The sequence below is a fragment of the Hirundo rustica genome, chromosome 24 (assembly GCF_015227805.2).
Source record: "Hirundo rustica isolate bHirRus1 chromosome 24, bHirRus1.pri.v3, whole genome shotgun sequence".
Lineage (NCBI taxonomy): Eukaryota > Metazoa > Chordata > Aves > Passeriformes > Hirundinidae > Hirundo > Hirundo rustica.
Window position 1 is genome coordinate 779,708 of NC_053473.1, and position 17,767 is coordinate 797,474.

General features: G+C 57.4%; 1 protein-coding gene across 1 annotated transcript; it reads right to left on the reverse strand.

Annotated features, from left to right (window-relative positions):
- Positions 1 to 6,765: 6,765 nt before the first annotated feature.
- TNNI1 (troponin I1, slow skeletal type) lies at positions 6,766 to 14,107 on the reverse strand. Its single transcript, XM_058423456.1, is given in 9 exon segments — positions 6,766 to 7,527; positions 7,840 to 7,950; positions 9,258 to 9,434; positions 9,882 to 9,971; positions 10,058 to 10,189; positions 10,684 to 10,725; positions 11,500 to 11,528; positions 13,931 to 14,036; positions 14,039 to 14,107. Coding segments are annotated over 8 exon segments (753 nt in total). The 3' UTR covers positions 6,766 to 7,527; positions 7,840 to 7,842.
- Positions 14,108 to 17,767: the final 3,660 nt, after the last annotated feature.

The following is a 17,767-nucleotide window of genomic DNA, read 5'->3' on the forward strand; positions in this document are numbered from 1 at the left end:
CTGCCCAGCAGTGCCACGCAAAACCAGAGCTCTCCTCGCTGCCAGGCTCCGAGCCGGGACCCGCGGCTCGGGCCATCCACGTCTCCCAGGGTTTCGGAGACAACTCCCTGCAGAGAACCTGTTCTACCAGCCACAATCCACCAGTCAACAACTCCTGCAGCCCGGCGGAGGAGGTGAATTACCCCGGGCTGAGTGGGAGGAGGTTGGCTCCCGGGGATCCAAAACAGTCATTAAAACACCTCCGGCTGGGCGCAGTCCAGCGCTTTCCAAAGAGCTTGGGAGGGGTCCCCCGATCCTTCCAGACCTTTCTAGATGTCTCGGATGGAGCTGTCGAGGTCTTCCCACTCCTATGAGTTTTGCTGCAGCAGTCAGCACTCACAGAGTCACGGGGAGGGGTCTGGAGCACGGGGGGATCCAATTCTTTTGTGCTGAAGCCCCGTGCCGGAGAGGAGCTGTGTGCCCAGGCTCATCCCGCACCTGGACCCAGCCCATCAAACCCATCACCCCCTCTGGCTGTGCCCGGAGACCCCCACCCTTACACAGGGCAGCCCCTCCTGCCAAGGGCAGGTGTGAAGCCAAGGGGGAGCTGCCTTTAGGGGGGGAATGGGGGTTGTCCTAGGGCTGGACGGGGTCCCAGGCACAGCAGAGACGGGTCCCAGCCTGGACTTCCCCACGGCATGGCCACGAGCCCAGTGCTCCCACTGCTCGGGCAGCCAGGCACTATTCCCTGCGGGAAATCTCATCCAGGACCCCTTGAGTCCAACCTCTGCTCCCAGTGAGATCCATCCCCAGGAACTGGTTGTGAGGCTGGGCTGGGCCCTGCACGCCTCCAGCCCACAGGGGTGTGCCATGACCTGAGAAACTATTTTAATCAAAGGTTCCTGATTAAAATCCCATTTCTAGAAGATAGCCCCGTCAAAAGAGCCGCCCGCTCCGAGCAGGGCTGGCTCTCTGCTTTTCTTTCTTCTTGCAGTAATCACTCGTCTTTCAAGTGTTTTCATATATACAGAGAATCCAGTTAGTTGTGGCATAAGGGGAAAAAAAAATATTTAAATAACCTTGCAAGCATCCTGCTAATTGCTGACAGACTATATATAGCAGTCCAGCATCAGCAGCTCCTCTAGAGCAATAAAAGCCCTGTGATTAATGCACAGCGAGCAGGGCACTCGCAAAACTCATTGCCAAAGGATAGCACTGGAGCACAGGACTTAGCAGGGTTTTCCAAAGGATTAGGCTGAACGTGGCAGTGAAAGAACACCCCCAGCTAGGATCTACACGGCAAAGGAATATAAAACCTCCCAGTCTGCAATTCCTCTGGTTATTAAGTTGAAGAAATTCTAGATGGGCATTTAGTGCCTGGGGATTAGGCAGAGGATGAGCCTCGCTGACACTTGCCCCTTCCTGGGCCTTTATTTGCAGCTCAGAAACCTTTGGAGCGGAACAGAGTTTCCTCTTTATTCAAAATCCATCGGAGGGTTTCTCCTCCGTGGTTTTGCCCTGTTTCCCTCATGCCCAGGAAAATGGTCAGCAGAGAAAATATCCTTCAGCAGGAAGTTCCCAAGGCTCATTCCCCGCTGCTGGAAATATCCTCCTTTGTCTTGGATGGGTCCTGCTGGGCTGCCATGGAACTCCTGTTTTCCCTGATGTTCCTCACGTCTTTTCATGTCCACCATAACCCCAAAATTTCACTCCCAAGGAAAGCCAGCCCAGAGCCCCTCATCTCACAGATGAAGTCATGCTGCATTTTTCCCCTGTATGTCACTTCATACCCTTCTAAACCTCCTTTGGCCACTTTGTCCCCAAACTCCAAGTGCTGCCAGATCTGTCTGAACGTCTGCATCACCAATCTTTCCCTCTGCTGTCACAAAATCACAGGAATTAGCAGCAGTTTGCTAGCTCACTAGTGTTCTCTCTCTGCTGGTTGATTATTTAGCTCTGTTTGGACTTTCCCTCTGAGCTGTGCTTGACCTTAAGGTCTTTGCTTCTGGAAACCCAGCAAAATACTTGTCTCCCAGGTCACTCTTATCCACAGGCTCATTGATGTCCTTAGCAAACAAGAGTCACTTTGTCAGACCGGATTTCCTTTAACAAAGTTATTTAGGCCACCCTGTGCTCATCCTCAGAGCACAGCCCAAGCTGCAGGTGCCCAGAGCTGAGGGTGATGAAATCAGGCAGAGATGAGTCTGTGAGCGAAGGGATGCCCAGAGAACCAGGCTGCTGTTCATCCAGACCTGCCCCATTCTCCAGGCTATCCCATCTGCTGTTCCAGACCCACAGCCCCGAGGGGAAGGCTCTGTGCTCATGGCCAAGGGAGCAGAGCTGCAGGATGTGCCCTGAGCAGGGAAGCTCCAGGGCCAAACTCTTCTCCCTTTCTTTCCCCTTCTGCCCAGGGGAGCTGCAGCAGCCTGAGGAGGAGCCCAGAGCTTCCCTGGTGTGAGCAGCAGAACTCATTAATACCCTCTAAGGAGCTGGACCAGTTTCAGCAGGGCTGTTTTTTCCCTTGGGAACAGGGTCCTGTGCCTCATCACAGTGCAGAGCCTGTTTCTTTGGCTATGGGGTGGTGGAGAGCTCCCAGTTTCCACAACTGTGCTGCAATTATGGCATTCCTCAGCTTCTCCCAGGGCCCAGCCATGAACCCTCCACCTCCATCCCTTGTGCTGTGCGGTCCCTCAGCCAAGGCTCAGCTCCTCCCTGTCTCTGAGGCTCATCCCTGCTCCTCTGCCATGGTGGAGCAGCATTTTCTCTCCAGGTCTCCCTCCTTAGCTGGGACTTGGGGCTCCACGGCCAGGAAAAGAGGTTTTCACTCTTGCTCGCCTCCATCCCAGCACTGCAGAGATGCTACAGCTCCCAGAGGTCCCACCAGCATTTAAAAGCTCTGGGAGGAGCTGGAGGTCTCCCTGCATCCCTGGGATGGTGCTCTGTAGGCTCTGGAATGGTGCAGGGCTCTCCTTCCCTCTAAAATGTATTCAGCTTTTCGGGAGGTGTGTGTGATGGTACACAGAGCTCTGTAGAAGGGTCTGGAATTGATCCTTGCTCAGAAATTGAACCAACAAAACCACGGCCTTTTCTAGGAAAGGAAATATTCCTAGGAAAGGAATATTCACTGTCTGAACTGCCTAGCACCAGCTACCAGAGGGCTTTTTTTTCCTTTAGGATTTAGTGTTTTATCAAAAATCTTGCTTCAGAAATTCCACCACGGTGCCTCATTGTCTTTCAGGTTCCCACTCCATTCCCTGCAGATTGGCCTCCTCATGAGATGCCACCCCTGTGACACTCCAGATCTAACGACGGCAAATGAGGGACGTCCCCCCAAAGTGATGTCAGTTCAAACTCCCCAGGTGATGGACAGAAAAGGCACAGCTCCCTGTGCCCACGACAACTGCACCCTCACAGCACGGGGAGTGACAGAACCCCAGCGTGGCTGGGGCTGGCAGGGACCTCTGGGGATCAGCCAGTCCAACCCCCTGCCCAGGGAGGGTCACCTGGAGCAGGGGTCACATGGGATATGTCCAGGTGGGCTTGGGATATCTCCAGAGAGGGAGACTCAAGGCCCTCCCTGGGCAGCTGCTGCAGGGCTCTGCACCCTCCAAGGAATGAAATTCTTCCTCATGTTGAGGTTGAACTTCTTGTTTGAGTTTGTGGCCATTGCCCCTTGTCCTGTCCCTGGGCACCCCAGAACTGGTTGTGATTCCAGAGGAATCTGTGAGCAGTGAGGGACAGGGCTCAGGCCCAGCAAAGGAAGCTGGACACGAGGGATAAGCACTGCTCACCCTGAGCCCTGCTCCTCCCTGCAGCTGCAGCACCTGAGCCTGGGAGGCTCCAGGAGGGGAAAATTCCTTCCTTTTTACCACGGGGGACACACAGGACCAGCCCTGACGAGTCAGGGGTGACAGGGGCTTGTGCTATGGCCCTGCCATGAGGTCTGATCCTGCATCCAGAGCCCACAGGGCTCCCAGGGTGATGTTTCACCTTCACCTCAGGGACTGCAGCCTGTGCAGGGCAAGATGCTGCAGAGGCCGTGGAATAAACTTCACCCCCTCCAGCCTCCAGCTGAGCTGCAGATATTCAGGGAAGTATCTGGGCACAGTTCAGGTGTCTCTGAGCATGACTGGTCAGCAAGGAGCTCACAGCCCCAGTAACTTGGAAGCAACCACGTCACAACCAACAAGGAGGGATGTTTTCGAAGTCCACACTTTTTTTTTTTTTTCCTGCTGTCTAATTTAATATGAAATTTTGTAATTTTAAGATTCTAGTGCTTTGCTTTGCTTTATTGTGGGAGTCTAGGCTGCAGTGGAACAAACTGCAGGACAGTGGGGACTGGACACTGCTCAGCTCAAGGAGACAGGGCTTGCTTCCAGTTCTTCTCAAAAGAGACACCAGTGACTCCTCCAGCATCAGTCTCTCTCCCTGAGAACAGCCTTGTGAGTCCCTGATCGGGGCTAAACTTTCAGTAAAAATGTACTTTCTAATTCAGTGAGCAGAAACTGAGGTTGTTGGCACCTGGGAGAGAAACAACCATGGGGCTGCAGAGCTGTGGGATGAGGGAAGCCAGGTGCATCCCCAGATGAAAGGCTCAGCCTTTCCCTTTGCCATTGGGAGAGCTGGGATCTCAGCCGGTCCAGGGCCACAGGAGCAGCTCCAGAGCAGAGATGAAGACTTAGATCCCAGTCCCTGATCCAGCCAGGAGAGCTCAGAGCTGACTGTTGGATCTTCCCCTGGAGATTCAGTCCCACTAAATGAGCTCTTCCCCCCACACTTCTGTGTTCCTAATAAAACTGAAATCTGTAAAGTTTTGTTTTCCCATGGCAGTCAGTGTGGTGTCCCACCAGAGAGGGATGAAAATGGGACCCAGTGTCTGGGGAGCATTATACCTTGAAAAAGTAGGGAATCTTGTGGAGGGAAAATTCTGGGAGTAGCTTTTTCTCTCCCCACTCAATCTCAAACACAAGGTGGCCCCACGAAGCCACCTGCAGCCCATGACAAGGGCATGAGAGCCCTGGGACATTGCTGAGCACACCTGGCAGCCTTTGGGGCTGCAGAATCACCCTGAGGAGCCCCCGGGTTTGGCTCTGCAGCAGTCTGGGGTGAGCAGGATCTGAGGGCAGGCTGGGCACAGGGACAGGGACAGAGACAGCCTGAGTGCCCGGCACTGACCAGGGCCTGGGGAACAGCACCGAGCACCCCTATGGCCTTTCATCTCCCTTCCATCCCTCCCCACCCCACAAACTCCGCTCCTTTTTTTTTTAAATTACCAAATTAGCATAATTGTACTAAGCTCAGAGAACTGTTCTCAGCCCCTGCTGTGCTATTTTCTGCTTCTATTCCAGGCCTGAAGAAGGCTTTGTTTCCACAAAACCTCTCGTGCATTTTCCAGCTCTACCAGTTGGTCAGGTCACAGTTATTAACTCTCCCTGCACATCTTTCTTCTTCTGCCAGGACCTGTGTGAGTTCCCTCTGGGGATTCCCGGAGAGCTGCCAGGATCTCAGACCTCGGCACTGCTCCCACCTGGGCGCTGAGCTTGGAGGGTTGAGCTGCTAACCAAAACCTTCTGCCTCCAGTGTGGGGCAGGCTGGGCCATGGAGCTCCTGGGGTGTCACCACCATCTCCGGTCACCTCTGGGAGCTGCGTCACCGCTGTTGGCCGAGACAGAGACACTTCCCAGCGCTGGGCCTGCCTGGGACCTGTCCTGGGGTGTCTGGAATGAGGACAAAGAAGTCCTGGCACCCTGCTAGGCTGCAGCTCCTTGGACAAATTAAGCTTGAAAATATGAAAAATGAGTGGGAAAGGCTCTGTGTGCCATGCAACTGCTCCAGTCCTGCAGGAGGATGCTGAGAGGATGGAGGGTCAGGTGGAAGGACGAGAACTGAGCATCCCAAAGACTGAGCCCGGGGAGCAAATGTTCCAGTGGCAGCCTCCTCTGATCCATTCCTGATTTGGGGAAGAGTTTGCATATGAGTTTTGAATCCTCCATGAAGGAGCTGCAGGGTGCTGTGGCAGCCTTGACTGGGGGTGGCCGGGCTAGAGAAGTGTCCCCAGTAGTCTCCTCCTTCACCCTCTGTGCCCAGGGACAGTGAGCAGCTTGGCTCAGTATCACTGAACTGGCCAAAGGAAGGGATGTGACGCCAGAGGAATTCAGCTGGCTTGAAGACAAACCCAAACCCAAACCCAAACCTAAACCCAAACCCAAACCCAAACCCAAACCCAAACCCAAACCCAAACCGAAACCCAAACCCAAACCCAAACCCAAACCCAAACCCAAACCCACCTCCCAAAGCCTCTCCCTCACTCCCACTGCCAGCCATGAGGCTGCTGTGGGAAGTCCTGCAGGAGTCATCTGCGTGGGGCCATCCTTTCCCATCTCTTTCTTTAGGGAAGCAGTGTTTTCCTGGGAAGGTTGATCTCTCTTGGAGCCCACGCACTTTTTGATGCAGTTTCCTCCCAGCTCTGTCAGGAACCTGCCCTTTGCTCCCAGTTTATTGCATTTTCTGCACTTTACAGGCTGACTCCAAAGGGATGGGGGGTGCTGCAACACACCCTGGGGCGGTGTGGGCTGGAATCTGTGGATGCTTCAATTCCTCTGGACGCCCTGGGAGCATGGGCAAGGCACTGCTGTAACTACCAAGAGCAGGCTCTGTGTGTGGGGGCTGAGCGTCTCCTGCAGTGCCCCCAGCCAGGAGACCCCATGTAGCCTGAATTCTCCCTAATTCACGCCTCCAGCCCTGCTCCAGAATGAGCTGACACATTCCCAGCTGCAGTCTGGGGGGCTGTGACACAGGAAATGGTTGGGCTGGGGGGGAAGCACGGGTGGTTTGGCCTGAAATATGGATTTGGCTCTGGAATTAAGCCTCGAAATGGAGCTGGCCCAATTGCCACAGCTCCAGTGCTTGTGGTGGCCAGCTGGTGAAGGAGTTGGTGTCCAGAGCTCTGAAGGCTTTTCCAAAACCAGAGAAGAAGTGGGCTTGGAGAACAGGCAGGTCTATCCACCCAGCCTGGTGGCTGGGGAGCTGCTGCACCCCTGAGGCCCTGGGGGCTCAGCAGAGCCGCTGGGACACGAGGAGCAGCCTGGGGCTGGAAGGGATGAGCCCAAAGCCTGTGTGACCCCGAGTGCGGTGTCTGGGTGCCAGTGGGGACATTGCAGGGTGAGCTGGCCCTGGGCAGAGTTCTCCCAGTGATGAGCCCACACGACCTCGGCCCAGGACACGTCCTTTAATACAGGGACATCTCGGGGTGACACATCTCAGGCTGAGCCGCCAGGCACGGGGAATGGGGGAGCAGCAGCTGCCTCTGGGGTGTCTCTGGAGGGCTGGGAGGGGTGGGTGGCCAGTGGCCCTTGGGCTGATGGAGGGAGGACAATGTGCAGGAGCGGGGCTGAGGGCACTGCTGGAAGGAAGAAGCTCGGGTCTCCTTCCCACACCGTTGTCCTTGTGTTTCAGCTCAGTGGGAATTCAGGGAAGGGAACAAAGGGACAGAGGAGCAGTGAGGGCAGGCTGGCAGCAGGGATGGGGATGGTCTTCTTCCCAGTGCTCCTGTGGGAAACAAACAGCAGAGGGGCAGAGGGGCAGCTTTGGCCGCTGCCAGCAGCCCGACAGTGGTGCCAGCAATGCCCAGGGGATGAGGGGGCACAGGCAGCACACCCAGAGGGGACACCCAGGAGAAGAGGAGAGGGACTGGCAGGGACCCCACAGCAGGGAGGTGTGGGACAGATCCCCACCCCCAGGAGTGGGGTGGGACATAGGGATGAATTGCCTTTTCCTGTAGGGAGTGGGGGCATTCCTGCATCTCTCCAAGCACAGCCCAGGAGGCTGAGGGGCAGCAGGGGGAGCAGGACCCGGCCCTACCTCTCACTGCCCCGTGGGGGACTTGGCAGCATCGAACATCTTCTTCCTCCCCTCCATGCCCGACATGGCTTCCACGTTCTTGCGCCAGTCGCCCACTTCCACGGGGCGTTCCTGCGGGAGGGACAGGGCTGGGCCATCAGGGGCTGGCAGCCCTGCCCCGTCCCTCCCCCTGCACACAGCCCTCAGCTGGGGGGCTCAGCTGCCCCCGTGCAAGGTCCCTGTCTCTGTGCCACGTGTCCCTGCACAAGGAGCTGCCTGGGGAGGTGGCAAACAGCGACCTGATCTCCACAGGACCCATGTGGATACTCCCCTCCTCAGGGCCTGGCCAAGTTTCATTCAATCATCCCAGAAAGATTTCTTTAGGAGGAAGAAACCTCGTGGGACTTTGGGTTTCTACCAGCAGAGTGGGGCAAATGTTTTTTACTGAAGTAAAAACACTTCCTGCCTCGCCCTCCCACCTCCACCTTCTCTGAGCCTTTGGTGGGGACTGGAGTTGTTGGTGACAGTGGGAGCCTGGCAGACACTTCCAGAGCAGACAGGGGAGGTGACAGCAGCTCTGGGCAGGTGACAGCAGCTCTGGGAGTGTGCCCAGGTGTCTGCTCTGCCAACCCCCAGCATTTGTAGATTACAAGCTGTGTCCCAACACCGTCTCACCACATCTAGAACAAACCCAGATCCGTTCTCCACCTGGTGCCCAGGGCGGTAAGCGCAGTTTTCTGTCCAAAGGGCTGGAAAAGTGCTATACCACAATGGGGGGACAATGGAAAAACAGCTGAAATTTGGGATTCTCATCCAATTCTGCTCATCCAATTCTCATTCAATCTGCTGAGCTGGAAGGAGCTGCTGAAAATTCTCTGGGGAGAGGGGTGCCCAGTTGTAGCTGGGGATGAGGCACAGCTCCAAGTGCTGGGGCTCCTGCACACCCCAGGCAGCTTTGGGCATCGCTGGCATCGAAACCTCCCCTTCTCACACCTCTGCCAAGCTGGTGGGAAGTGGGGCATTTATCCTTGGCCAAGTGCTGGGCTGCTCTCTTTTATCTAATCTGGGCCTGGGAGCTCCCTGGGAGTTCCCAGGGAGTTTTCTGGGTGTGATTGTGCCCAACAGGAGCTCTCCTGGCTCCCTGCAAGATCAAAGATCAGACTCTGCATGTGCAGCTCAGCAGTGGTGCCAAGGGGGCCCAGGTGAGAGACCCCCACACACTCTGGGAAGGAAGAGCACCGCAGACACAGCCCTAAATCTCGCATGTTGCCATCCACCAGTTGCCTGGCCCAGCCAAACTGGTCCTGCGCGGTCCCACAACATCCCACAATGGGAACGGCCTCACGAGGCTCTTTCCAAGGCTGAACACAGGGCAAGGAGGAGGGCAAGGGCAGCCCTAGGAAGTGTGTCCATCTCCAGCCTCCAGAGGAGTCACCCACCTTCTCCGTGTCCTCCTTCTTGACAGACTTCAGGTTGGCCCTGAGATCCATGGACACCTTGTGCTTGGAGCCCAGCAGAGCCCTGAGCATGGCATCGGCCGAGACGCGAACCCGGCGCAGGGGAGGGCGCTTGAACTTCCCTCGGAGATCAAGAACTTTGATTTTCAGATCCTTGATCTGCAGGGGCAGGAGAGGAGGAGGAGGAGGTCACTGCTTGGCTGCCTTGCACAAAGAGCCCCTGTGGGAAGCAGTAGACTCTGCCAGCAGCGAACCCCAGAGGGGTCTGCACCTCTCCTGCAGGACCATTCCCACCAAGGCTCTGCCCAGCCACGCTCAGAGCAGAGCCAAGGGCTGGGCCCAGCCTGCTCAGGTGGCAGTTGTACCACGAGAAGCTCTCAGACCCACAGGGGTGACCAGGACAGCGAGGAACCTCCCCGTGGACCCCAAGGACAGCTCGAGTTCCCTTGGGCAGGGATGAACCTTGCAGAGCAAACACCAGCCCTGAGATAACCCTGGTGCCTGTCCCACATCCCAGCTCAGCCTGGTGCACGACACATCTCCACTGAGGCCAGAGCTGCACTGGGAGGGAGTTTCCAGAAGGAACCGGCCCGTCCTCCTCCCTACCTCCCGGGTGTTATGGTTGCATTTCGCCTCAATGTCGTATCTCTCCTCATCCACAATTTCCACCTTCTCGTGCAGCTCCCTGCACAGGTCCTGGGGACCAGGAAAACAGGAGAGCAGTGAGCAAGGCCCCTCCATGTTCCCAAGGAGCTCACTCCACCCTCGGGCCTGAGGAGTACCTGGAGCTGGCTCAAGGAGAGCCCACTGGTGTGCAGCGGAGTGACCCTCTCAGACAGGTACCTCTCCTTCTCCGCCTGCTTGTCCACAATCTCCTGATCCCACTCCTCCTTGGCTTTGGCCAGCATCAAACTCTGGGAGCACAAGGAAATGGCAGAAGTGCGAATTGAACGGGCCCCAGGCTCCCCCTGAGCCGCTCACCACGTCTGTAGGATGGGACAGTCTAGTGCCAGCCCTGCTGCCCCCAAACACACATCAAAGGCTCCCCCCAGCTTTGCTGTGGGGCCCCGGGGGCTGTGGGGGCCGTGCTGCTGAGTTGGCTCTGCCGGGGCAGGGAATGTTTATCCCAAGCCAGGGCCCGGGGAGCTCCCAGGCTTGTGCTGCAAGCAAAAACGGGCTAAGGCTTCAGAGCTGAAAGGTGCGGGGGTCTCTCCCCGCCTCGGCGCAGGGGAGGTTTGTTTGGACCACAAATCCCACATGAGTGAGAAGAGAAAGGTGGGGTGGGAGCTGCTCCCCACAGCCCGTCCTTGAGCTGCTCTTATCCCCTGTCCCACCGACCACGCGCTCCAGCCCGGCTCCTTTCCCCAGCAAGACAAACCCCAGGGAGTTTCCAGCCCTCGGGACTCACCTTCAACAAGAGTTTGCGTGAGGCTGTGATCTTGGATTTTCTCTAGGGGAAAGGGGAGGGAAAGAAAACACCCTTTGAAAACAAACGCGCAGCAAACGCAGAGCAGCACCAAGGTGTCTCCCAAAGGGAAAGGCACTTACCTCCCTGCAGGCAGGTGAGCAGCCAGGGAGGAGCAGAAAAAACAAGAGAAGAGAACAGAGGAAGCATCAATGAATGAGAGTAAAAAAGAGGGGACAGTCAAGGGAAGCATCTCGTGTGGTTGGAGTGGGTTCTTTATTTCTGTATCTCACAGCTGCCACCAGCACGTGAGCCAGCTCTGAGGAGAAGGTGCCCTCTGGAAATGCAGTGGGAGCTCAGGGCCACAACTAAGAAAGCCAAAATGTCACTCGGGTGTGACAGGTGAGCTGGCACCGTGCCCATGGTGCCAACCCCAGCTCAGTGGCAGGTGGGTCAGACACCCTCATTCCCCACTCCCACTGGGACATCCCTGTGTCACTGCTCCGGGAAAGCTTCACAGGGAGCTGCTCCCTTCTCTGCTCGCAGGGAACGTGTTGTGTTTGTACAGTGCGCTCCAGAGAGCCTCAGCAAAGCCAGGGGCGCTGCCCCCACCTCAGCTCTGCATTCTGGGATCTAGGAAAGCCCCGAGGTTTGGACTGGGACATCGGAAGGGTGAACAGTTTGCATTTAGAGACGGTTTTTGCACGGGGAATGGCACAGAGGCCTGGGGCAGGGCAGGGTCTCCCCGTCCATCCTCCCCAAAGGACAAGCGCAGCCGGGCGAGGCTTTACGGGACCCGAGGGGACTCCGGCTACTCACGGCTCTGGCATCGCGGCGTGTGCTGTTCCCTGCCAAAGAAAGGGCAAGAAGCTGAGACAAAGGAGCGAATCCCAAAGGCGCAGGGAGCCAGGAGGCAGCGAGGGAGCGGTGACGAGGTGCGCTGCTGCCCCGCGCTGTCGGCGGAGGGAGCGGCTCCGCCGCCTCCATCCCCGTGGAACACGGACGAGCCGCGGGGCTCCGGGAAAACCTGACCGCATCTCGGGCAAGCCCCAGCGTGCCGCCAGCCGGCCCTGCAGCGCTCGGGCTCCTGCTCCTCCGGGCTTTTCCCAAGCTTTTCCCGAGCTGTTCGCCCGCCGGCGGCCTCACCCGCCCCGGCTCGAGGCAAGGGGTGGAGGCTGAAAATCTCAGGAGAAATGGGGGGGCCTCGGGGGTCCCCCCGCTGTGTCGGTTCAGAGAGCCCTGTACCGCAGCTCCCGTGGGCGAGGGCAGGCACGGCAGAGCCAAAAGCCATGCGGTGAGTGCCCGAGTAAAGGGCAGCACCTCTGCTCTGGAGCCAGGCTGGGAGAGATGGGGGTGTCCAGGCTGGAGAGGAGAAGGATCCAGGGAGACCTGAGAGCCCCTGCCAGTGCCTAAAGGGGCTCCAGGAGAGCAGGAGAGGAACTCTGGGACAAGGGGTTGGAGGGACAGGACAAGGAAAATGTATTTCCACTGCTGGAGGGCAGGGTTAGGTGGGAGAGTGGGAGAAATCCTTCCCTGTTGAGACCCTGACTCAGGATGCCCAGAGAAGCTGAGGCTGCCCCATGTCTGGAAGTGTCCAAGGCCGGGCTGGACAGGGCTTGGAGCAACCTGGGCTACTGGAAGGTGTCCCTGCCCATGGCAGGGGTGGGACTAGACGGGCTTTAAGGTCCTCCCAACCCAAACCATCCTGGGACTCTCTGAGCCAGAGCCCACAGCTGAGCAGGTTCCTTCAGCAGCCACCTTCCAGGTGAAATACTCAGGGTTTCCTCTTTTAGGTTGTCTGGTAATTCCAAGCCCTGGCATCTGCTCCAGCCCATGCTGCTCCCTGGCCCTGCTCTGACCCTGCTGACTGCTCCTGTGCTGAGCACCCTGTGAGCCCAAGCAGCAGAAAAATGTGGGGGGAATACCAACAAACAGCATTTTCCAGGTGTGTGTTTAGTCCTTTTCCTTAGGAGTGAAATGGAAAAGCTGGGATTTTTTGCCTTGATCCTTTTGCATCGGCCAAAATTTGGAAACTGCTTTAGACCCCAAAGATTCATGCTGGGGGAAATGAAAAGCTGGTGTCAAACAGCTGCTCCCAGGTTTGTGTGGAGCCTGTGCCAGGCAAATCTCAGGGCACCTCCTGGCTCTCTCCCCTTGCCCCTGTTCCCTCCCCATGCCTCCACAGCTCAGCCAGAGACGTGTCCTGAATAAATGGAGTTGGGAGGGGGGGGAATGTAATAAAATCCCAGCAGGAATCTTCTCCCCCAGAGCCTCCGAATCCAGATCCCTGGATTTACAAGGAAAAATCTCAAGAACAGGAATTTCTTTGTCCTCAAACCACATCAGACAGATCCTGTTTCCTGCATTTTGGAGGGTTTTACTGTGATGAACATCCCAGAGGACACCAAGCAGCACTGGTGCCTTCAACAGGCTGGGTCCCAGTTGCTGCCCCCCAGTTTATTTCGGGGTGGCAGAGGAGCTTTTCTCTCCCTGAAGCTGATGGGGGCTGGGTGCAGACCCTCAGCGTTTCCATTGTCCCCTGCTGGAGCAGAGCCCGGCATTCCTCGGGTGGGATCCACGCCACACCTCAAGCTCATGACCTCTACCAAGGTCAGTCACATTTTAGGGCCAAACAGCCCTAAATTGGCTTCCAAACAACAGCAAGGACTCAGCTGTGCCACTGAGCAATCCCCAGTGCCAGGACTTTGGGATTCCAGCCGGATCTGGAGCATCCATGAGCATTGTCCCACCTTGATGGGGACGAGAGGATCTGGACAAGCTAATTCTGCACTGTTTGCACTGTCCCAGCTGTGAAAAGCTTATAAAGCTAATTGAACCACTGGAACATGGAAATCCTTAAAAGAAATAGTCCCATAAACCCAAACACGGTGAATGCCGACATCCTCCCCCATCCCAGGAGGCTGAAGACAAACCACAAGCACTCTCCCAGCTACTACAACTCCACGCTGTTCCCACCCTGAACCCCCACCAGTGAGCCAGGCTGGAACACTCAGCCAAGTGCTCCCCAAACAGCCCCATTTTGGGAAAAAACCAGGCAAATATCAGCTCCAAAGTCTTTGTCCCCATTGCAGCACCACCAATCCTCTCTCCAAGAGCAGAGGAAATGTCTGATCCACCTCAGAGAGGGGAAGAAATCCAGGCAAATTCACGTGCTGGGGGTTCCTCTCTGTCATGTGCCAGTGCCGGGGATCTCGTGCCCGTGTCACCACCGGCACACCCGGAGGAGAACACGGGGCAGGGGCAGGGGCAGGGGCAGTGTCCTACCTGGCTGTGCAGGAGGGAGGTGACGCCTGGCCTTGGGACAGCCGCGCTCTGCCGGGGCTGGAGCCGAGCGGGGGGTATTGAATCCCAGCGCCGCCTGCAAGTGGTCGGTAAAAATAGCACAAATCCCCTCCTCTGCAGGCATCTGCTGCGAGCCCCGGGAGTGCTGGGACTGCTGCTCACACCTGGGGCACCGCCTGGAGCACAGGGACACACACAGGTCACCCATGTGTCACTGCACTCATGTCCCAGAGCACCCACGACCCCCCTTCAGTGTGGAGAATTCCAGGGCTGTTTGCATGGGAACCATCCCAGACTGATTTGGGTGGGAAGAGACCTTAAAGCACATCCAGTCCCACCCCTGCCATGGGCAGGGACACCTTCCACTAGCCCAGGTTGCTCCAAGCCCTGTCCAACCTGGCCTTGGACACTTCCAGGGATGGGGCAGCCACAGCTTCTCTGGGCATCCTGTGCCAGGGCCTCAGCACCCTCACAGGGAAGGATTTCTCCCCACTATCCCATCTAACCCTGCTCTCTGGCAGTGGGAGCCATTCCCTGTGTCCTGTCCCTCCAGGCCTTTGTCCAAAGTCCCTCCCCAGCTCTCCTGGAGCCCCTTGGGCACTGGAATGCCCCAGCTCGGGCAGCTCCTGCTCACACGTGGGTTGTTGGGACACACAGACAGCTCAGGCTGCCCAGTGCTGGTGATGCCATGGGGATGGGGTGGTTCCTGGTGCCTCTGCCTTGTGTCTGTCCAGTGTGCCAGAGCTCCAGCGATGCTGGAAAAGGCAGGGGAGGGGGTGTGAACAGCCTGGGAGCTGCTGCCGTGCTGACCCCTGCATGATGGGGCACACCCAGGACAGCACGGGCCAAGGGGTCTCCTGGGAGCCACCAGAGCCACCAGGGAAGGACAGTGAACCTCAGCAGGCCGGGCTGCATTGCTGCAGGGTGATGGAGTACACCAGCACATGTGGGGTCACACTCCAGGCCAGGTGGGGTGGGCACCAAGGAGGGCGCAGTCCCCTCTTTAACAAGGACCAGCCCCGCTCACCCAGCACAGCACTGCAGCTTGGCATGCTCAAGCAACTCCCAGCCCCTCACAGGCCCTGAGGTTTTCCCCAAGAAAAGCAAAAGTTAAAAAGCCGCTGCCTGCCCCCACTGCCCCCCACGACACCCCTTGGCCAGTGTCCCTTTGCATGACAAGGACTGCAGGGCGGGCAACACCTGTTCCCCAGGATATTTTTAGGGACAAAATTAGGAGCAAACAATTCCCAACATGGGGCCCAGGAGGGACAATGCCTGGCATGTTAATCCTGGGGCTTTCATGGCCGGGAGGGACACACAGCTGCAGGAGCGGGGCAGCTCCCACGGTGGGGAGCACAGACAGCCCCCATCCTGCAGAGCCTTCCCGGCTCCTTCCCCCTGCCTGGACACCAGCGGGAGCTGGTGGGAGATGGGTGACAGCAGCGATGGCAGTGGCAGTGCCACCCTCGTGTGAATTGCACCAGGTCCCAGGGGAGAAACCCTCGTGCATCCAGGCACCCCCGGGACCCCTGCAAGGAGCCTTCCCTGGCTCCAAAGGCCAGCGCACAGGATCTGCTCTCACCCCCGAGCAGGAGGAGGCTTTATCCAGCCCCGTTAGACCTTTAAAAGGAAAAGCCCCCGTGGGGCCAGGCCTCCAGCATCTTTCCTCCCGGATGCCTTGGGATTGTTTTCCGAGCACAGAGGAGCCAAAATTAGCCCGTGACAAAGGCGCTGCATTCCCGCAGCTGCGGGGATGGGGCGGGGGCTGCTTGGGATGCCATTTGCTCCAGTCTCAGGTTTCATCCTCTGCTGGGACCCGGAGTGAGGAGGAGGAAGGGGCAGGAGAGGGATGGGGCAACGGGAGCCATAGATTTGGGCTTTTCCCATGGGTTTCAAAGTCCCGGCTCTGCCATGGGGGCTGCACAGAGCGACTGGCAAGGGACCGAGATCTCCCCTCCCTCCTCCCCAGCTGACACAGAGGGGACGTTCTGAGTGCCCATCCCCACCCCTGGCTCACAAACCACAGGGAGCTGCCCTCAGGTGAGGAGTTGTTTCATCAGGTGCCGCCTGGGCCTTGGACACCACTCTGAGCTGCTGGGGGGGGGAAGGATGAGGCTGGAAATCTATGGGGTAGAGCAGTGCTGAGGGCAAATTCAGAGCAAAACAATAAAAATATATCTGTGATTGGCTCCGTTGGTCAGAGCTGGGTGCTGATAACACTCAGGTCATGGGTTTGATCCTCATTCACTTAAGAGCTGGACTCAATGATCCTTGTGGTTCCCTACCAACTCAGACTATTCTGTGATTCTGTGATTTGTCTATGTGCTGCTGCTGCTACAAATCAGTGCTACAATCCCCCTGTTACTGGGAGCCACTGCTTGAAGGGAAGGGTTCTCCATGGGCTGCCACCAAGGGGGTGGATGCCAACAGAAAATTCCCAGAGAGCTGTATGGGGAGGTCAGACCCAGCCAGGACCAGGTCCCCAGGGACAGCTGCTTGTCCCTGAATGTCCCTGCGATCTGCAGATCACCTGTGTTTAGTCTCTTACAAGGAGAGCCCCTGGCACATGTTTAGAGGGATTGGGCATTTTCCCCCTCTGGACATTCCAAGTCCCTGGAGGGTGTTGGTGCAGCAGCCCCACATCCACAGCAGGGGCTGCCAGAGCTGCCCAATGATCCCTGGCTCCTCAAGGTCTTTAGATTCCAAATGCAAAGGGATCTGACTGCTGCGAGCAGTTCAGCTGCCCCACAGAAGGCCAATCTCCCTGAAGAAATGGACTTCAAGCAATGCTGGAGGGATCTCTTCCCCTCCTCTGGAACCTTCCCACCCATCCTATCCTCACCCTCTCTCAACCACTCTCCTCGTTCCATCAACCCCGATGGAATTCACAAAGACAACAGCTCCCAGAGCATCCAGGACAGGCTTAGAAATGAGAGCTGAGCCTCTGGTGTCCTTTGGGACTCATCTTCACATCCATCCCCCCTCACTGCTGTGCTCAGAGTCCAGCACTGGGGGGTGACAGGAGACCCCCAGCTGCACCAGGGCTGGGATAGATGATGCCCCACAGACTCACCATGGCGTGGGAGAAGGTTTTCCTTCTGTGGGACAGCTCAGGGACCAGGGGACAGCAAGGTCACACCCTCAGCCAGGTGATTGCAAGGCTGCAGGGTCAGGTGGCAGTGAAATCATGAAGGACCACGGGACTTTTCCTGAGAAATCATCCCCCCAGGTGTTTCTCCTGCAGATCATCTGGCAGCTCTCACCCCTCCAGTCCCACCCGTGGATTCTCTGTGGATTGGTGACAGTGCAGTGGAAGCTCCTGGGATGCTTCTCTAGGAGCTGATGCCTTCTGCAGCCGTGGTGGGATTTCCTCACCCTGCTGCATCTGTGAACAAGCCCCACCAAACCTGGGGGATGGCCTGACATGGAAAGGGGGCCAGAGCTTGGATAATCATCACAGCCCAGCCTGGGAACCAGCACAGCCCCAGGCCAGACCCCAAATATTCCCCATGGGGCTGAGAGACCTCTTCCAGTTTATCTACCCTCCTGATCTGCACCCCATTGCATCAGCCCCATTTCCCACTGCCTGGCAGGGCAGAGGCTTCTCATCCCTTTGGGATGTGCTGCCCCACGTCCTGTTCCTGCAGACACAGCCCCCTATTCTGGGAACCCCGAGCTCTGGACACCCCCTTGGGCCCGGTGCAACTCAGGACAGTGCCCATGCCAGCCCCTCACCCATGGGCACAGGACTCACCCTCCCCACTGGCTTCAGAGAGCAAATCCA